The following is an 18,193-nucleotide window of genomic DNA, read 5'->3' as shown; positions in this document are numbered from 1 at the left end:
AGTTCAAGAAAAATTTATATGATGATGATGATGATGATGATGATGATGATGATGATGATGATGATCATCATCATCATCATCATCATCATCATCATCTGGGAGCTAGTCTCCATTCCCCCAGGACTAACTAGGGACCATGCCCACTCAGTTCTGAAAATGAGCAAGAAGCATGAAAAAAAACAACAAATAATTATGATTTATTTAAAATATTTTTACCCTGCCTTTTTCTTTTTAAAAAAGGGTGCCTGATCGTTTTGGAAAGGGGAAGGAAGACTCGGCCGTAGGTCCGGGGGGGGGGGGCAGCCCAGAAGGAGCGAAGCTCCACCCGGTGCGCTCCCGCGCCCGCGCCCCGAGCGCTCCTTGGAGCAACTCCCTGCGCGCGCGTCGGTCCCGGGCGCACCGCGCGCAGCCAGCTTGGCTTTGGGGAACGAGCAGCGAAGGGTCATCATCGTTCGTCCCGGGCGCCGCCATGGGCCTGCTCCGGATCCTGGGCGCTCTCCTCGTCGGCCTCGGCGCTTGGTATTTCTACAGCCAGGACACCTTCTCGGAAGGTAAGCGGGGCGCTTTTAGACCCGCGCGCCCGGTTCGCCTCTCCAAACTCGCGGCTGCAGGATGGACGGAGATGGAAGAGCAGAAGCGGCGGTTGCAAGTTATGCTGAATGGCAATGCATGGGGGGGGGACAGCCTGCTGTGAACGCGGGGGGCAGGTTCCACGCCCCCGAGGATCTCCCCGCCTAAGCAGATCAGGGTCTGCCGATGGTCCCCCCTAACTAAGAGAGGCTATGTGGCCAACGGAGCTGTAGAGGAACCAGGGCGCGCAGGGTGAAAGTCCCGGGGAGTTTCTGAGTAGCAGGGGCTCTGCTATCATCACACAGGTGAACGGCTCAAGCCTCCTCCTTCCATAAGCTACAGCCCCTGAAGTAGCCGGGAGCAAAATTAATGGCCACCCCAGCAACAGAATGTTGTAGTTTTGCCTTGTGTCCGCATAAAGTATCTGTGGCCATTTGGTCCTGAAGGGGCAATTAAGGGCTGTTGATTTTACAGAAGCCCCGCTCCTCAATGCTTGATATGCGCCCCATTCACCAGCCTGCATGTTTGGACTCCCCTTATGGGGCTGGGTGGCTATAGGGACTATGGGGATGGACAGTCTTCATAATTTGAGGTGTTTTCTGTGACATAAAAGCATGTCGGGATTGAGGGATTTTGTGGGAAAGGAGATCTTACGCTGCTGATAAGAGTGGGATGGGGGAATGGTCTCCCCCCCCAATACCTCTGAAACATGAGGAACAGTGGGCACAAGTTGTAATCCAAACAGCTCACTTGAGCCACTAGTGGAAAGGGGTTCTGATGTGACATCCACCTCAGGGTGGGCAGTATTCGTCTTTTTAGATTTCACTTTTTCCTCCTAAGCAGTTCCTGTGGATGTGGAGGTGCCTCTCGCCAGGCCACCTTGAACCCTGACACAGTCTCCTGATAAGGGCTGGGCCTCAGTTTCTAGAATACGTTTATATTCCACCTTTCATTCTTCCCAAAAGGAGACACCATGCATGAGCGTCCCAGACTCCCACCAGACCTCAACCTGGGGTGTTTTCTTGCAACACCCAAACGTTTCCAACTTCTAGGAGCTGTTTAGGTATCGTTCTCCCAAGATCAGACAAAGAATATCCCAGGAAAGTGAGCCAGTTCCTTCCTCCTTGTTCTTTCGTCTCTGGGAAGTCTGTACATTCTCTAGCTACAGAAATTCTCTTGCTGCAGAAATTTCCAGCAGAAATTTTCACGCTGCAGAAATTTCCAGCAGAAATTCTTGTCCAGCAGAAATTCTCTTGCTACAGAAATTCTCTTGCTGCAGAAATTTCCAGCAGAAATTTTCGCGCTGCAGAAACTTCCAGCAGAAATTCTTGTCCAGCAGAAATTCTCTTGCTACAGAAATTCTCTTGCTGCAGAAATTTCCAGCAGAAATTCTTGTGCTGCAGAAAATTTCTTGCTGCAGAAATTTCCAGCAGAAATTCTTGTACTGCGGAAATTCTCTTGCTGCGGAAATTTCCAGCAGAGAGGTAGCAAGGTTGTTCAGCTCTTGTAGAAAAACCGTCCCATGGCACCATAAAAGCTATGATGTTTTTTTCTGGCATAAGCTTCTGTAGCTCAAAGGCCACTTTGGGTGCATGGAGGTCACCCCGAGGGAGGAGATGTTTATTCACATGGGAGTGGGCAGAATGTGAAGTTTTAACAGGAGTGTAAAAGTTACTGCGTTGTCACAATCTTAATGGTGCTGATTAAACAACCACGAGAAGCTGGTGAGCATTTCCTGGTATACCCAAACCTGTTGACACATGTGGAGGAGAGATTTCACCTCTCGATCGCCTGGCCAGGAGCCAGCTGCATAGCTCAGTGAATGTGGTTTCTGCTGAGTCAGAGGCTGAGAGTTTGATTCCCCCACGGTGCCTCCCGTGAGTAGAGCCAGGCTGGGTCTCCTTGGGTCAGCTGGACTGTTCTTGAAGTGTCCCCAGAAGAAAGGAATACCCTTTTGAGTACTCCGTACCTTGAAAGGATCGCCATAAATTTGAATTATCTTGAAAGCATGCAATTTATTTTTTTTAAAAAAAATCCTGGCCCTAATCTTATTGACAATTTATTAATGGGTGAAAATGTTCAAGTCAGAATGGAAATTAATAAGAAACCAGCCACCTGCCTAGTTTCACGCCTGGTGCCTGGCCAGGAATTTGACCTGCAGCTATCTTAATCAGTGGCAATTTACTGCCATGACTTGTGTGATTTCTCTTACACACACGTAAATCGCCAGTAGGATTCTGCCTCCGATATGGTAGCCTCCATGCATAACCCCCTCAAGGCAGTTTTTACAGCCTCCAGCCTTTCTCCTTTTCTCGTAGCGATATTTATTATTTATCATTTTATTTCTTCTGTTTCTATGCCACCCATGTGACCGATGGTCACTCTGGGCACTTTAGAACAGTGGCAATAAAATAAAATAAACACAAAGTAAACCCATAACTAGCTTGACTTTCAGACTGCAAACTCTCTGGGCTGAGAAGAAACCACCCCCCCGCCCTCCGTTGACCAGCGACGTTTGCACAGGGATTGAACATTAATAAAAAGAAGACAAAGTGACCTATGTAGGGTCGACACTGGCATTCACAGCTGTCGGTGTGAGAAGTGATGGGCCCCAATAAGAAAATGTTACAAATACATTCAGACATTTCTTTTAAAACTTATTTTAAATGGTTTTTTTAAAAGTAGCCAACGTATCTGTTGCTTGTTGCACCAAAATAATTAATGCCATTGCGTTAACTTTTGAAAAGTAACTCCATTAGCTGGGGAAAGGGGGCAGAGAAGTAACTTTTTTCAAAGAGCTGTGTATTTTTAAGTTGTTCCTTCCAGTTTCTGACCTTACTGAAGGCAGACCCGAAAGGTACAATTGATGTTTTAAGCCAATCATGTTGGGCCATATTGTAATTTGTTGGCCTAAAATAATCTAGGCAAGCTTTGAACACAGACCTTTCGTCTTTAAAAAAAAAACAAAGCATAGCCTGTGAAGAAGAATCAGTGCATCCGAGATGACCCTCGGGGAGATTCAGCTCAGACCTCATCAAGACGGGAAGAAAAATGTCACCCCACGCTCTTCTGTATCTGCAGACATGGTGCGAGGGAAGCGTGTCCTGGTGACGGGATCAAGCACAGGGATCGGGGAGCAAATCGCTTACGACTTTGCACGGATGGGGGCCCACGTGGTGGTGACTGCCAGGAGAGAGGAGCGGCTCCGGGAGGTAAGCTGTGAGCCATGGCTGATTGACTGATGAGAGGCGATGCTTCGCAGGTTTTCCTCTTGAACCCACAATGCAGCACATTCTTTCTCCCGATCCGTCTTGCTGGGAGTGCCCCATTGCAACTCAGCTTATGCTGAAGAAAACACTTGTCTTTGCACAGCTGTGAGGAAAGCAGGAGAAAAAAGACCTTTGGGGAATATCTAGAGGAATCTTTACGTGATCTGACTTCTGCTGACCTACCTCCAACCAAAACTGATGCTTTCTCGAATTGCTGGTGTCACCTGTTTCTTCTCAGTCCTTCATGGGAGAAGACAGAGGCAAGGTCTCCTCCTTGTTCTTGAGAGGTGAAGGGGCAGATGTGGCTCTTGGCAGGTCATTTCCATATATCACCTTCCATCTTTCTTTATTTTTTTGTCTCTCCAGGTGGTACAGAAATGTCTGGATTTGGGGGCCAGCTCTGCTCAATATGTTGTGGCGGACATGAGCAATCTGACTTCTGCACAGGAGCTGGTTGAAGAAACCAAGACTTTGCTGGGTAAAGATTTAAGCCCGCCTCTTGGGCAGGACCAAGATTCAAAGGGGGGGAGTGGACATAGCAAATTTAGTTCCCGAATCTGAGATGGTTCAGGGCAGAAAACCAACTAAGGGGATCTTCCAAACCAAAAGGCGCAAAATGTCATCATGCCAGAAGATGTTCTTCAAAGCTGCTGAGATTCCATAACAAATTAGGTTTCTCTCCTGATGGCCAACATCTGTCAAACTGCCAACTCCATATTGAGGTGATCCTTTTATAGGTAAAGGTTAAGGTTAAGGTTCCCCTTGACAATTTTTGTCCAGTCGTGTTCGACTCTAGGGGGCGGTGCTCATCCCCATTTCCAACCCATAGAGCCAGCGTTTGTCCGAAGACAATCTTCCGTGGTCACGTGGCCAGCGCAACTAGACATGGAACACTGTTTACCTTTTCACTATGGTGGTACCTATTTATCTAGTTGCATTCTTTTGCATTTTGCATGCTTTCGAACCACTGACACAAATACATGCAGAAATCTAGTCCCCCAAAATGTGCACGTTTCTGAGAATATTCTCTCTCTGTAAGGACACATGTTAAAAATAAACAGGTGCATTTCATGACAGAAAGGAGGATTTTAGGTCCTGGTTTATATGCTGTTCCTCTCTGTAACAGAGAAGGTCTACTGCAGGCAAGAAAATGGGTCTCATCAAGTGATAACATGATGTTAGATTTCACACAGGTAAGCCTCCAGACTCACAGTGAAATGGAAAGTTTAGAACGTCACATCTCCCATTTTAGACCACATACATTCTCCGATGTGAATGCAATGCTGGATTCATAGGTTCCTTGGCTGATGCAGAATAAGAGACTCCCTTTATGTTGTCCATGGTGGAGTTGATCTTAAATTATGGATTAGTTACTCCTTCAGTCTCTTGTTCTGATTGAGAAGACCATCCTTGGTGCTCAACCTCTAAGACCAAGGGAGGTATAACAAGACCCAAAATCAGCCTAAGGAAGACCATGGAAAGCATGGGAGAACAGGCCACCCCAAAGTTTGGACAGATCTCTGCCCCCCCACCCCCCAGTGATGGCTGCTCTGCCCTTTTTTCCTCTGGCAGGAGGCCTTGACCACCTCGTCTTGAACCACGTGGGAGGAGCGGTTAGTTTTGGTCCATTCAAAGGCGACATGAAAGCCATGATGAACTCTTTGACGGTGAACTTCCTCAGCTACATCGAACTAACCATTTCGGCTCTCGAGATGTTGCAAGAATCTCATGGGACCATCATTGTGATATCTTCCGTGGCCGGTAGGGAAGGAAGCACCTGGTAGTTCACTCTCAGGCTCACCTCCACTTTCATCTAACTATGTGGGGAACGACAGCCTACAATTAAGGATTTCTGCACTTTCACCTTCCCCCTTTGGTCATTTCTGTGTTCATAAAGACATGCTTTTATTGGCAGGCATTCAGAGGAGTGTACGAGGAGCTAAAATTTTGGTGGGAATGTGGGGACGCCCATAAGCCCTGTCTGGATAGGTGTCTGTGTCTCAGCTGCCTTGAATGCTGGGGGAGAGGGCTTATGGGGGTGCCTTCTCCCCGCCATGAATTCAGCCCTTTGTACGTTTACCCAGAATGCCGGAATGGGGCAGAGCCCGTTTCTAACCACAACATGTGGAAAATTCTGGAAAGGCAACACTTTCCCTCAGCTTTGTCCTTAAAACCTCATCTTCTGAGGTGGTGGGTCATTGTGCCTTGAAGGTATTGATCAGCCAGTTCTTTATGGGTGTGGCTAACCAATAATAACAACAGTAGCCATTTGCCATATCCCAATGATGGCATTGGTTTGGTGAGCAGGAAAAAAAATGAGACTCAGGCAGAGCTGAGAAGGCGGTTCTGACAGAGAGGGGTGTCATGTGCATGGTTCTGTAGAATAGCCTCAGTTGTGTCATTTTTAAATTAAATTAAATTCTTTGTGTTGTTTTGTTTTGTTTCATTTTCTTTCATTTCATTTCATTTCATTTTTCACTTCCAGAGAGAGTTTAGGCTTGATTTGATCTTAGTCCCGCTAACTTCTCTTTCTGGTGGCTTAGGGCAGTGGTCCCCAACCTTGGGCCTCCAGATGTTCTTGGACTACAACTCCCAGAAGCCTTCACCACAGCTTCTGCCGGCCAGGATTTCTGGGAGTTGACGTCCAAAAACATCTGGAGGCCCAAGGTTGGGGGGCACTGGCTTAGGGTACCTGGTTCCTCTTCAGCATCTCATTTCAAAGGGATGGGGGGTTGTGTTTTTTCCTGCCTGTTTTCTTCACTGTCTGGCTTGCACCTAGTCCATCGTGGCTTACCCACAAGAAAGAGACACAGAGTTGTACATTGTACGCTTTCAAGCAGTCACAGGGTAGATTGAACAGCCTTCCAAACGAAGACGCTTTCTTCTCCATCCATAGGCCGCATGCCCTCCCCGTTCTCCGTCTGGTACTCAGCGAGTAAGTTTGCCCTGGAGGGGTTTTACAGTAGCCTACGGACCGAGTTACGCCTCCGGAAAGTGGACCTGCCGATCACGGTGGCTGTGTTGGGGTACATTGACACAGGTGAGCTTCACACCAACGGACCCCAAAAACCATCCCTCCAGGGAGGTTGGTAAATCTTCAAGTCCCAAGTCTGAGTCTTTGATGTCAAGTCCCACGCCCATGGCATATGACTCCAGAAAAATTGTCAAAGATTTATACAGATGTGTCAAATGTTTGCTGGAAGTCTGAATCACAAGAGGGAAGTTTTTATCATATGCAGTGGACTTGCAGAGTAGCGAAACAATATTGGAGAGGAGTGCATACTTCGTTACAAAAAATATATTGCTTTGTAAGGGTCCACTAACTTCAGAACTGTTTCTATCGAGTATGATACCAGACAACGTAGATAAGACAAAGAAGTGCTTGGTTTTTTATATATATAGTCACTGCAGCCAGAATTCTTTACGCCAAAAATTGGAAGAGACCAGTGATACCGAAACAAGAGGAGCTTAATTGAGAAGATGCGGGAAGTGGCAGAAATGGACATTCTATCAGAAGTGCTGAAAGACTGTCCAATACAAAAGGCAACCGAACGATGGGATTTATTTTATAAATGGTTCGAGTCATCAGAGAGTGTTTGAATAACATAGATGTAAACTAGGATGTAAATGTGAGTTAAAAACTGGAGGGCAGCCAATAGTAGAAAAGTGGAAAGTTTGATCCTGTCATTGTTGGTCTGATCTCCTTGTTCTGTTCTTTCTTTCAGATAGCGCCGTGCAGATAGTAGGTGACAGAATCACCATGACGGCCAGTCCGAAGGACGAGTGCGCCCGGGCGATCGTGAAAGGCGGGGTGCTGAGGCACCGGGAAGTATTCTATCCTTACTGGAGCACAAAAATCCCCCTCCTTTTCAGGGATTGGATGCCCGAATACTTCGACCACATGATCGGCAGATCGTACATGGTAGACAAAATCCTTTAAAATTGCTGATGTCCAGTCCGTCCATTTTTGGCAAACTGCCTTTGAAGAACTATCATACAGACAGGCAAGCAAGTGGAAAATATAAAGATTAAAAGCATAAAAAGGGAAAATTTGAAATACAGTTAGAGTCCCTTGTCCGTCGGGTGAGTATCCACTGATCCGCTTATCCACAATCTGAAAACATTAAAAAATATTAAAATTAAAATGGCATAAATGTGTATTTTGAAAGATGAAGTTACCGGAACTGGCCACTAGAGCAAACCAGAGGCCATGCTATGTATAGTGTTCACTATTAAAATGGTGTCTGCTGTAATCCACGTTTTCCAGCATCTGCGAGGGGCAGGGAGCTTGGAACCAATCCCCTACAAATACGGGGTCCTACTGTATGGATAAATAGACTTTGGTCTGTTTGAACAGATTATTGATCCAAATCAGATATAAAAATCCCCAGAGGAATCAGTAAAGCAAAGTGTGCTGCTTATAAACCACCGCATAACACTTAAAGCTCTCTCTGGGCAGTTTACAGGTCAATTTTGCAGGCCACACTTTGCCCCAGCCAGCCAGCTGGGTACTCAATTTGCCAGCTTTGGAAGGATGGAAGGATGAGTCAACTTTGAGCCAGTGACCTGAGGCCATTCGGATTAAACCCAGGTTATGAGAAGAGTCTTGCCTGCAAGATTGCGGTTTCTCTATTGCAAAAAGCCAGCAGTGCTTTTTATTATAGATTTGGAAGTTATCTCAGCCACCAAGTTTGCCACAAAGGGGGGGGGCAGCGAATTAAAATTCCATGTTAAGGTTCTAGCGAGGTTGTGAGGACGGAGGAAGGAATTACCAGTTTGTGAAAGAAATAGCAGCCAGAATCCTGCCCGTGGTTTCCGTGAGCACCCACGAACGCAGCTCAGCCCCTCATCAAAGCAAAACTATGAATCATTTCATCATTGAAACAAAGAGGCCAGCTTTTTTTCCTAGACCGCACCCTTCAGGAAGGCCAGATTTCGAACCCCACCCTCCCGAAGTAACAGAGATGGAAGGACCCATCCTGGCTGGGGATGATGGGAGCTGTGTTAGACTCATCTGCAGAGCGTTTGGGGTGGTGGAGCCGGACCAGATTCTCTGTGCCACTTTTCATACAGACAGGGTGGTCTGGCTTTCATAGATTTGGGGAGTTTCACACCTTTATGGGGTGATGACTAGTAACCCTCACTGTTTTGTGTTTCTGTCTGTGTAAAAATCTGCACCTGGTTTTAGTCTGGATTGTGCAGGGCACTTTTCAGGGTGAGGATGAAAATACTGTACAGCGAAGGGATTGGGCTTCAGGACCCCGGAGAGCGCCAGGTTAAACCCAGAGCAGATTTGCCTCCCTCAAAAAAAAAAAAAACCATTGCAGTAAAAGGTAGCCATGTGGCTAAATAAAATAAAACCCAGTAGGAATCACCTTTTTTTTGCCTCAAAAATAAATAAATAAAAGCAGTCACCAGCCAGAACTGAGGGCCTGCCGACAAGCCTTCAGAGCAGATGGAGGTGAGAGTCATGTCTGTCACTTACTTCCTTGAGGTCAAACCCTTCCAATTCCTGCCCCTGAGTAGAGTTTTTGAAGGCGTAGCTGCATTCGTCTGCCCAAGCGCATCAGACAAGGAGCAAAACGAAACAGAAGCCAAGCCAGACAGGCAGGCGGGAGACAAAAATAGCTGTCACGCTTTTAAGACTGACTGCTATGTTTTAATGTGAGCTTTCATGGACAGTCCACTTCCTCAGACATGAGAGACAAATGTGGATCCATTTAGACAATGCTCCGGAATTAGGTGACAGGGATTGGTTAGTTTACAGTGGTCCCCAACCTTGGGCCTCCAGATGTTCTTGGACTTCAACTCCCAGAAATCCTGGCCAGCAGAGATAGTGGTGAAGGCTTCTGGGAGTTGTAGTCCAAGAACATCTGGAGGCCCAAGGTTGGGGACCACTGGGTTAGTAGACACAAGCTGAAAATTGTGTGAGCGAAGATCGCGTTCCACATCTGATAATGACCTTGACCCCCTTGTTTGATATTCGGTTCCTTTCTTTGAACCCCCTCCCACCTTCCAGAGGCCTTGAGGAGAGAGTTCAAACACACACACACCTTGCAACCCATTCATACGCAAATTACAGAGGGACGTCTGCACCGGTCTTTATTTCGCATAGCATCTTCCCATACATCAAAGCACATCTAGGCCCCCGTAGGGTTGACATCCGGGCCTGGGGCTTCGTTCTCCTTCTCGTCCTCTTTGGTGCCTTTGAACTTAGCCAGAACTGGGGTGCCGAAAGGCGAAGCATTGCCGGGGGGAGCTGCACTTGGAGAAGACAGCGTGGAGTTGCCGGCCGGGAACCTGGAACAAGAAAAACGTTTCCTGCAAGGCCTCCCAGCCATCTCGTCAAGTCGCATATCCCTCCATGACCTCCTCCAATGCCGTCCTCCCCAGGATCATCTGGGACTCTAGTTTTCATTGAATTCTAACCAAAAATTATAATAATTGTGGAACGGCAGAGCTGGAAGAGAGTCCAGCCCCTGTCAAGGAGGCCCCGTGGGGGGAATCGAACTCCCAACTTCTGGCTTCTGCATCCAGAGGCCTCAACCCCTAAGCTATCCAGAAGACCTGGTGCTCCCTACAGGAGGTGGCAAGAAAGTGAGATACTTTGTGAAAGTGGCACAGCGCTGCCCAAGACCTCAGCCCCTGAGCTATCCAGCAGTTTACGTGAATGTATGAGACTTATGAGCAGATTTGTGCTTCTGGACTACAGCTTCCAGAATCCCCCTCAGCAGCTACGGGAACTGTAGTCCAAAAGCAGAGGGTCCTCTGTACTCCACATCCATGCCAAACCACAGTTCCCAAGGTTCTTGGTGAGACGCCATGACTGTAGAGCTGGTATGAAAGCAGTATAGCAAGGAAGGGCAAGATCTAAGGATCCGGGAACTAATTTCACCAACACGTTTTGAGACCCACAATGGGCCATAACTGCTCCAAAAAAAATTGGTGGTTTTTTTTTTTCACTCCTTCCTCCCCTTTAAAACAGGAAACGAGGGCATGTTTTAAATAAGCATCTGCTATGCTCCTACTTTTGAGGTTGAGCTTGTATGTGTGTTTGTGTGTGTGTGTGTGTGTTTCTTCATGGACAGGAATAACAGATGTTTCCTAAAGAGTGGCTTCAGAGAAATCGCACACAAAACAGCTTGCCTTGCATGGCTCCATCCCCTGTGAAAACAGAGGTTGGGCAGGCAAGTTGAGCGGAGATGCCTACCCCGGGAAACCAGAATATCTTATCTGGTTGATGGAGCTGCTCCCCAGGAATGAGGGACGGAAACCGCCAGGGTTCAGCATAAAGGGACGCAGGTCAACCATGCTGTGGAAAGAGAGAGAGAGAATGAGACAACATGGTTGGACTCAGAAATTCAACAGGTGAGCTAACATGTTGATGTCAACAGCACCAGTCATGTTACTGACACCAGTGGGTCTCAAACTGGGGTCCCCAGATGTTCTTGGACTGCTGTTCCCGGGAGCTTTCACCCCCTGCGGTGCTGGCCAGGATTTCTGGGAGCTGCAGTTCAAGAACATCTGGGGATGCAAGGTTGGGAACCTCTGATCTAGACGACCAAGGCCAGCATCTTCTCCCTCCATGGCCCTTCCTAAGTGGAGCGCCACAGGATTGCCTCCTCACCAAATGCCATTCTCCAGAGCCATTTGAGGGAAGCCATGATGATGGTGGAAACCACCAGACACCCACAAATACTTTGGTCTGCTTCGAGTCAACATCGGCTTTTGGACCCACAAAGCAATGGGTTTCTGTTGGGCGAGGACAACCTCCCCTTCCCTGGCCCAGTCATCCTTTCTTACTCTCTTGATTTATTCCACCTCTGTGCTCAAGGAGGTCCATGGGGCTCTCCCCCAACCCAGCAGGGCCTCATCAAAACCCTGTGAGGTAGTCCACGCTGAGGTGGAGCGACTGGCCCCAAATCGCTCAAAGAGTGGTGCCTTCAACCAGGATGATGTAAGTTCTCGGCTCAGCATTGTAACCACTACCTCACAAAGCCATGTTATTGTTCTGCAGGCAGCCTCAGCAAGAGATGGCAGGCCTCACTCTCTCACAGAATTGTAGAATAATTCAGTCGGGAGGGGCCTCGAAGGCCATCCAGTCCAACCCCTTGCTCAAGGCAGGAATCCCAGTCCAACCAAACCTGACAGGGGGTGATCCAGCTTTCTCTTGAATGGCTCCAGTGTTGGGAGCGCTCAGCACCTCCCAAGGTCGTTCATTCCATTGCCGCAGTGCTCTAACAGTTAAGATGTTTTTCCTGATCTTCAGCCGACACCAGACGTCCTGTCACTTGAACCCATTGCTGTGTGTCCTGCACTCTGGGAGGACCAAGAACGGATCCTGCCCCTTGTCCTTCCTCCAGCCAAGCCAGCTGGGTCCTCCACCCATCCCACACCTACAGGTACAGTCTATGGGCTACCATGCCTCTCAGCTGAGATTTTCCAGCTCCTTCCATTGCTCTTCTCCTGCTATAAACAAACTCAGGACCTTGACATTTTTTCTTGGGCCTCCTGTCAAGGACCCCATCCTTGCTTCTTCCGGAAGCCTTCCATCTGCTCTCTTCTCTCTCCCCAGGGGAGAACCGCACAGCCCACTGTGAGTGACTAAAAGAACCCATGCTTTACAGAAGGATCTTCTCAACTCATAATAATAACAATAATATTTGTGTGCCATGAAGTTGATTTTGACTTATGGCAACCCTTTCCAGGGTTCTCTAGGTAGAGAGTATTCAGAATTGGTTCCCCCTTCCCTTCTTCTGAGAGCAGTTCTGGGGCTGCGCAGCTGGCCCAAGGCCACCCAGGCTGGCTTTTTTCTTGGGAAGCCACAGGGGAGGAATCAAACTCCCAACCTCTGCCTAAACCACTGAGCCATCCAGGCTAACTTCTCAGCCCATTAAATCCTGGTGTTTCCCTCACCACAGACACTTACAAGATGTTCGCACATGACCTGCTTTCTGGTGAGGCTGGCATGTGTCTCCCCCCCCCCCCCGGTCCAGCCTTGTCTTTCACTCCCACCTACCTCTTCTGACTGATGGAGGACATGCCGGCCCAGAGCTGCTTCAGGTCGGAGGGGGGACCCAGGGTCTTCTCCATCTGCTGAGGGTGGGGGGAAAACAAAGCCCTGTGAGGCACCCCAAACAATGCTCCTTCTCAGGAAGCACCCTGAGGACTGACCGCCATGTAATTCCAGATTTATCTCCCTCTCTGGAAAAAAATAGGGAGGCAGCTGATGCCCTTTGAGTAGGCAATCTTATCAAACTTGTTTGCTAAAAACCACTGGCCATCGCCAACGTGTTGTGGAGACTTTGCTCTTAAAAATCTGCCTGGACGCATTTTTATGTAGATAGTTACACAAAGCAGCGTAAATAAGTCACTGAAACTGGCATTTCCTTTCTTCCTTTGACGTACCCTTATCTTAAAGGGTGTCTTCATGCTTTTTAAGGACTTTGAAAGGAATGGCCGTTTCCCTGATACATTCAATCAGGGATGCTATGGCACATTGGCGATTTCTACAACTGCGAAATTCTGACCCATGTGGAGATATCTCAAACGTTACAGGGAGGAGGAATCTCCTCAGTGAGATAAGACAAAACTGTTGTTCAAAATTGATGGTTTCCCCAGTAGACCCAATGTTGTGCAAGAGTCGGACATGGTTCCACGGAAAGCTGTGCGTGGAAGAGACGAGCGGTCTCAAGACTGTCCCACGTTAGCTGAGCACCAATTTCCACGTACAATTCTGGGGGGGGGGGGGAGTGTGTACGTTCACTATGACTCATGATGCCACCAGAACTCCCACGTCTCTGTCCTACCGAATCCCAGAATCTGAAGCTTGGGGAGATACTCTCGTCCACAGAGCGCTGGTGATCTCTTCTGAAGGACAGCAAAGAGCTCTCCATTCTTCCCCAAACTACACCTCCTCTTATTCATTGGGTTGGATGTGTGACTCTTACCTGGGTACCAAACAGCCATAATTACAGGGGCTCGAGAAGGAGGAAAAGGGGGCCACTGGAGGCACAAACCTGCTTCGGGACAGGACCAAAGATTCTGGGCCGCAGAGGTTTGGTCTGGTTGGGCTTGAATCCTCCCGAGGGGATGGTCTTCCGGGTCCTCACCTGTGACAGTCTCCAGGAGGAACTCTTGGCCGCTGAAAGGGAGTCAACTTTGTTGATATTGCTCTTTCTCCCCGATCCCCACGTGCTCTCAAAGAACCATGTGACACACAGGGAAATGGAACCGCCGCCCTGAAGGGAGAGCGTGATGGAGCCAGCAAGACTTACCCCGGGCATAATTGTTGGCTTTCTCCATCTCACGTTTCAGTTGCTCTATTTGCTCCTCCATTTCCAGTTCTCCCAGCGCGTTGCTGCAATTTACATCCCCTTGAAGCAGGGAAAAGAATTTGGCCTGGAAAAGAAGAAGCAGAAGGGAATGGAGAAGGGCTGCCAGGCAAGGCCCGGAACGACGGTCGAGCGCAAGACAGGAGGTGGGAATGAATGCCACGTTCATAGGATAACCTGAGAGGACGGATGGGAGAAAACTTATCTTCAGGGAGTGCGAATCCCATGGGCTGGGCTGGCCAGGGATGGAATTCAAAGGCCCATTATCCCCACTTCTCAAACTTTTGGCCAACTTCAAGTATAAATGTAGTTCCCAAAAAGTCACTTTTCCAAATAAGACCTCATTTTGGAATGAACATTCCTCTTCAGAAGAAGAAAATAAGTGCCTCAGGCAATGTTTTGAACCCTCTGCTTTTAACGTTTTAAAGGTTCTCCATGACTTAATGGATTGTTATTTACTACTGTCGTTTTATTGTTTTTTAAATCTGTAATCGATTGTGTTCTTAGCATTACTCATTTTAGACATTGTGAGCGACCCGGAGTTCCCTCCCCAGGAGAAAGGTGGCCTACCAAAGATGCAAAATTAATTAATTCATTAATTGATCAATCCCTTTCTTTTTCTCCACCTCCACCGGCTGTTCAAAGGTCCATTCAGAGGATAAAGCGACCCATGGCTCTCTGCCTCGGGTCGGCCGCTTTTTTCCCCAGGCCCGGCATCTCTGCTTGGATGCCAGCTTCACTTATGGACCCCGTGAGAAGCCGCCTCGGTTTGCCTCTCATTTTCTGTGATGGTCCCTTGCAGGTACAGTGGTGCCTCACTAGACAGTTACCCCGCATGACAGTTTTTTCGCTAGACATTGACTTTTAGCGATCGCTATAGCGATTCACAAAACAGTGATTCCTATGGGGGAATTTCGCTGGACAATGTTTGGTCCCTGCTTCTCAAACCAATTTTCGTTAGACGACAATTTTGACAGCTCCCTCTGCGCTTGCAAAATGGGTGTTTTCAGGACCTAAGCTTCGCAAGACAGCGATTTAAACAGCTGATTGACAGTTTGCAAAGTGGCTCTCCTATGGCCAATCTTCGCTAGACAATGACAATTCTTCCCCATTGGAATGCATTAAACAGGTTTCAATGCATTTCAATGGGAAAATGCTTTTCGCTAGACAATGATTTCACTAAACAGCGATTTCAGTGGAATGGATTATCATTGTCTAGCGAGGCACCACTGTAAACCAGGCTGCTTCGTGACTCAGCCTCCGGCACCCTTGCCAGAAGTCCCCTGTCTCACCTTCAGGTAGTGCACCAAGCTGGCTTTCTCATTCTCCGCCTGCTTCCTCTTGCGTGCCACCCGTTCACAGGCGCCCGGGTTCTGCTCCATTTGGGCGTACAGCTCCCGCAGCGCCTTCTGGGTATAGCTCAGGCCCTGCCTCTCGAAATCCTCGGGGGAGATGCGCTCGCAAAAGGAGATGTGGAGCGGATATTCGTTGTCAAACTCGTCCAGGGTTTCCATCCTGCGCTGCATCAAGAGAGGAAAACAGTGGCCGGGACGAGGGAAGCTGGCATTTGCCCAAAGGAATTAGCATCCTCTTCATGAGCGAACGTGACAACCCACATGGAAGTTTTCCAAAACATGCCTCTTTGAAATAAGGGTGAAATGAACACCCCTTCGACAACCCCCATTTATTTTTATCAGAGTTTGGAACAGACCTTAGAAGTAACTAGTTACCAGTAATGTAACTAGGTAAAGGTACCCCTTGACATTTAGTCCAGTCGTGTCTGACTCTAGGGCACGGTGCTCATCCCCGTCTCCAACTCATAGAGATAACGTTTGTCTGAAGACAATCTTCCATGTTCACATGGCCAGCGCGACTAGACACGGAACACCGTGACCTTCCCACCGAGGTGGTCCCTATTTATCAACTCACATTTTTACATGCTTTCGAACGGCTAGGTTGGCAGGAGCTGGGACAAGCGACGGGAGCTCCCTCCATTGTGTGGATTCGATCTTACGACAGCTGGTCTTCTGACCTTGCAGGACAGAGGCTTCTGCGGTTTAACCTGCAGCGCCACCATGCCCCTTTTGTAATGTAGCTACCTACAATCCATTCCTTTATGACATCTTCCTCAGCACCCACATCCCATAATGGCCACACTTGTCCTTGTCTCCTCCCAACTGGGGACTGCAACAATGCTCTCTGAGGGAGGGGGGTCGGCCCTTGATGGCAAACTGTGGTCGGTTGGAGGGGGGGTAAAAGGAAGGACTCTTATCACACTGGTTTTGAACCAGCTCTGCCAGCATCCAGTGAGTGATCCTGGGGACTTCTTCCCAGAATCCCCAAAGTCATGTCACCAGGGATGATGGGATTTGTAGTCCCCAAAGCAGGATGTTTCTAAGCACATGGTTCATGTCTTTAAAGCAAGATGGCCACTCACGGTGTTGGAACGTCTACAACTTTGTATGCTGGTTGTAGTTTATTTGGCTGGGAGGAAGCTTTCTGGACTGGGACGACTGTCAATCTATCCGGCGCTAACTAATCGTTTGTTCCCTGCCTCTGAATTCAAAGAGAGACCCACCCCCTCTGCTCAATGCTTTTTCCCTCTCTAGGGTCTGCTGGAGTCTGTTGCTAAGAGCAGTTATGTCGGTCAGTTTGCTGTTCCGATTTGTTCAGTTGAAAGTACAGTAATGAAGGCTGTTTATTCTTTCAAATTCTTACAGAGGTTTCAAAGTCAATTATTGAGACTGTAAGTGCCAGTTGATGAGAGGAAAGGGGTAGTCTGCTGAGGAACTGGAAGCTATTCTGTTCTGTGAATCTCTGTCATTCGGCTGCACAGGTAGAAGAATTTAACCAGAAATTTAAAACTCTGCAACGGACAAAAACATTTTTAAAAAAGGAAAAGAAGAAAAGGAGAAAAATGGGCATTGGATTGCGTTGATTTGCCTGCTTTAAATGATCCATATGGATTTAACACTGAAATATTTTCAAAACCCTTAAATAAGAGCCCCAAAGCTTCTCACAACAGTGGCCAAAGCCTGCTGTACTTTGGTGCGCGTGGGTTTTGAAGGCACCTCCGACTCAGCTGGCCCGCTTTTCTTTCCTGGGGGGCTCCTCTGGCAGATCCTATTCAAGGGCTGCCTGCGAGGGGGGGGTGGAAAGCCAGCGAAAACGCCGCTTTCTTGCGCTTTCTGTCCTCCCTGCCCTGGAGTTGTGGGCGGGACGGTTTTTTCCATCGGCGGAGGAGCCTCGCCGGCAAAAAAGACGGCAACCCCAAGAAAGCGCAGGTCTGGGAAGGGCCGGCCTACCTTGTCGGGGTGGCGGCGGGCGGGGCTTACCTTCCCGCTGGCCCCGGGACGGCTCTCCGGTGGGTGCCCGGTGGGTGCGCGGCGCTGCCCCGGCTGGCCTTCTGCTGGGCGCCTCGCCCGCGCCCACCCCAGTCGGGATGCCCACATTGTGACACAAGCGGGGAGGGGCGGGGGGGAGGAGGAGGAGGAAGGCTCCCTCTCTCTCGTTCGCGTGTCCGACCCTTCCCCACGTGCGGAGACTCGCATTTCCCCGGGAAAAGTGCGTGCAGAGGCAGGAAACACCGCGGGAGGCGCTTCTTTTTAACCGCTCCGAGAGGAGGCGGCGGCTCCCGGTAAGGCGCAGGGACTCGGCTTCCCACAAAAGCCCAGAAAAGTTACTTTTTTCTCCAGTACAGTGTCTAGGGCGCTCTGCAGGGGGAAGAGGGGTCTAGTCTAGGGACGGACCCAGGAAACCTCCCTTTGGTGGACTTCACCTTTGGGGATTCTTAACCAGCCTCGCTGAGGAGTGGGGGTGTTGCCTAAGAGGTGCGGCGGGTGACACCCCCACCCTTCATCAGAACCCAGCCCCTCATCCCCTTGCCAGGTGAGGGGCAAGAGGCAGCAGACTCCTCCTTTACAGACTACAAATCCCATGTTCCTTCTCTTTCCACCCACCCACCCTGAGCCAGCCTGCCCAGGGGGGCTGGAGGCCCTCAGGAGAAGGGGTTGAGAGGGT

The 18,193-nt window shown here is 48.9% G+C and overlaps 2 protein-coding genes across 2 annotated transcripts; one reads left to right on the top strand and one right to left on the bottom strand.

Moving 5' to 3' along the window:
• The first annotated feature begins 333 nt into the window (after positions 1-333).
• Positions 334-7,984, top strand: LOC110081926 (hydroxysteroid 11-beta-dehydrogenase 1-like protein B). Its single transcript, XM_020799074.3, has 6 exons — positions 334-551; positions 3,652-3,782; positions 4,206-4,317; positions 5,412-5,600; positions 6,736-6,879; positions 7,565-7,984. Exons 1-6 carry the CDS (start codon positions 470-472, stop codon positions 7,777-7,779), a joined length of 873 nt encoding a protein of 290 aa, XP_020654733.3. The 5' UTR covers positions 334-469; the 3' UTR covers positions 7,780-7,984.
• Positions 7,985-9,915: 1,931 nt separating this feature from the next.
• Positions 9,916-17,747, bottom strand: LOC110082000 (uncharacterized). Its single transcript, XM_078381912.1, has 7 exons — positions 17,479-17,747; positions 15,466-15,693; positions 14,117-14,240; positions 13,859-13,983; positions 12,859-12,935; positions 11,050-11,151; positions 9,916-10,139 (listed from the first exon to the last, which is right to left on the bottom strand). The coding sequence occupies exons 1-7, from the start codon at positions 17,722-17,724 to the stop codon at positions 9,980-9,982; spliced, it is 1,062 nt and encodes a 353-aa protein (XP_078238038.1). The 5' UTR covers positions 17,725-17,747; the 3' UTR covers positions 9,916-9,979.
• Between the last annotated feature and the right edge of the window lie 446 nt (positions 17,748-18,193).

The sequence above is a fragment of the Pogona vitticeps genome, chromosome 14, assembly GCF_051106095.1.
Source record: "Pogona vitticeps strain Pit_001003342236 chromosome 14, PviZW2.1, whole genome shotgun sequence".
Taxonomy (NCBI): Eukaryota; Metazoa; Chordata; class Lepidosauria; order Squamata; family Agamidae; genus Pogona; species Pogona vitticeps.
Note: the sequence above shows the minus strand (reverse complement) of the source record. Positions and strands in the feature narration are given on the sequence as shown.

What these genes read in the sequence shown, in the direction of transcription:
- LOC110081926 (XM_020799074.3), top strand. Translation starts at nt 470, where the DNA reads ATGGGCCTGCTCCGGATCCTGGGCGCTCTCCTCGTCGGCCTCGGCGCT. An exon ending in CCAGGACACCTTCTCGGAAG is followed by an intron (nt 552 to 3,651) that starts GTAAGCGGGGCG and finishes CTGTATCTGCAG; the next exon opens with ACATGGTGCGAGGGAAGCGT. An exon ending in TGTGATATCTTCCGTGGCCG is followed by an intron (nt 5,601 to 6,735) that starts GTAGGGAAGGAA and finishes CTCCATCCATAG; the next exon opens with GCCGCATGCCCTCCCCGTTC.
- LOC110082000 (XM_078381912.1), bottom strand. Translation starts at nt 17,724, where the DNA reads ATGCGAGTCTCCGCACGTGGGGAAGGGTCGGACACGCGAACGAGAGAG. An exon ending in TCCTCCATCAGTCAGAAGAG is followed by an intron (nt 11,152 to 12,858) that starts GTAGGTGGGAGT and finishes CTCTTTCCACAG; the next exon opens with CATGGTTGACCTGCGTCCCT. An exon ending in AGATATTCTGGTTTCCCGGG is followed by an intron (nt 10,140 to 11,049) that starts GTAGGCATCTCC and finishes TTCTTGTTCCAG; the next exon opens with GTTCCCGGCCGGCAACTCCA.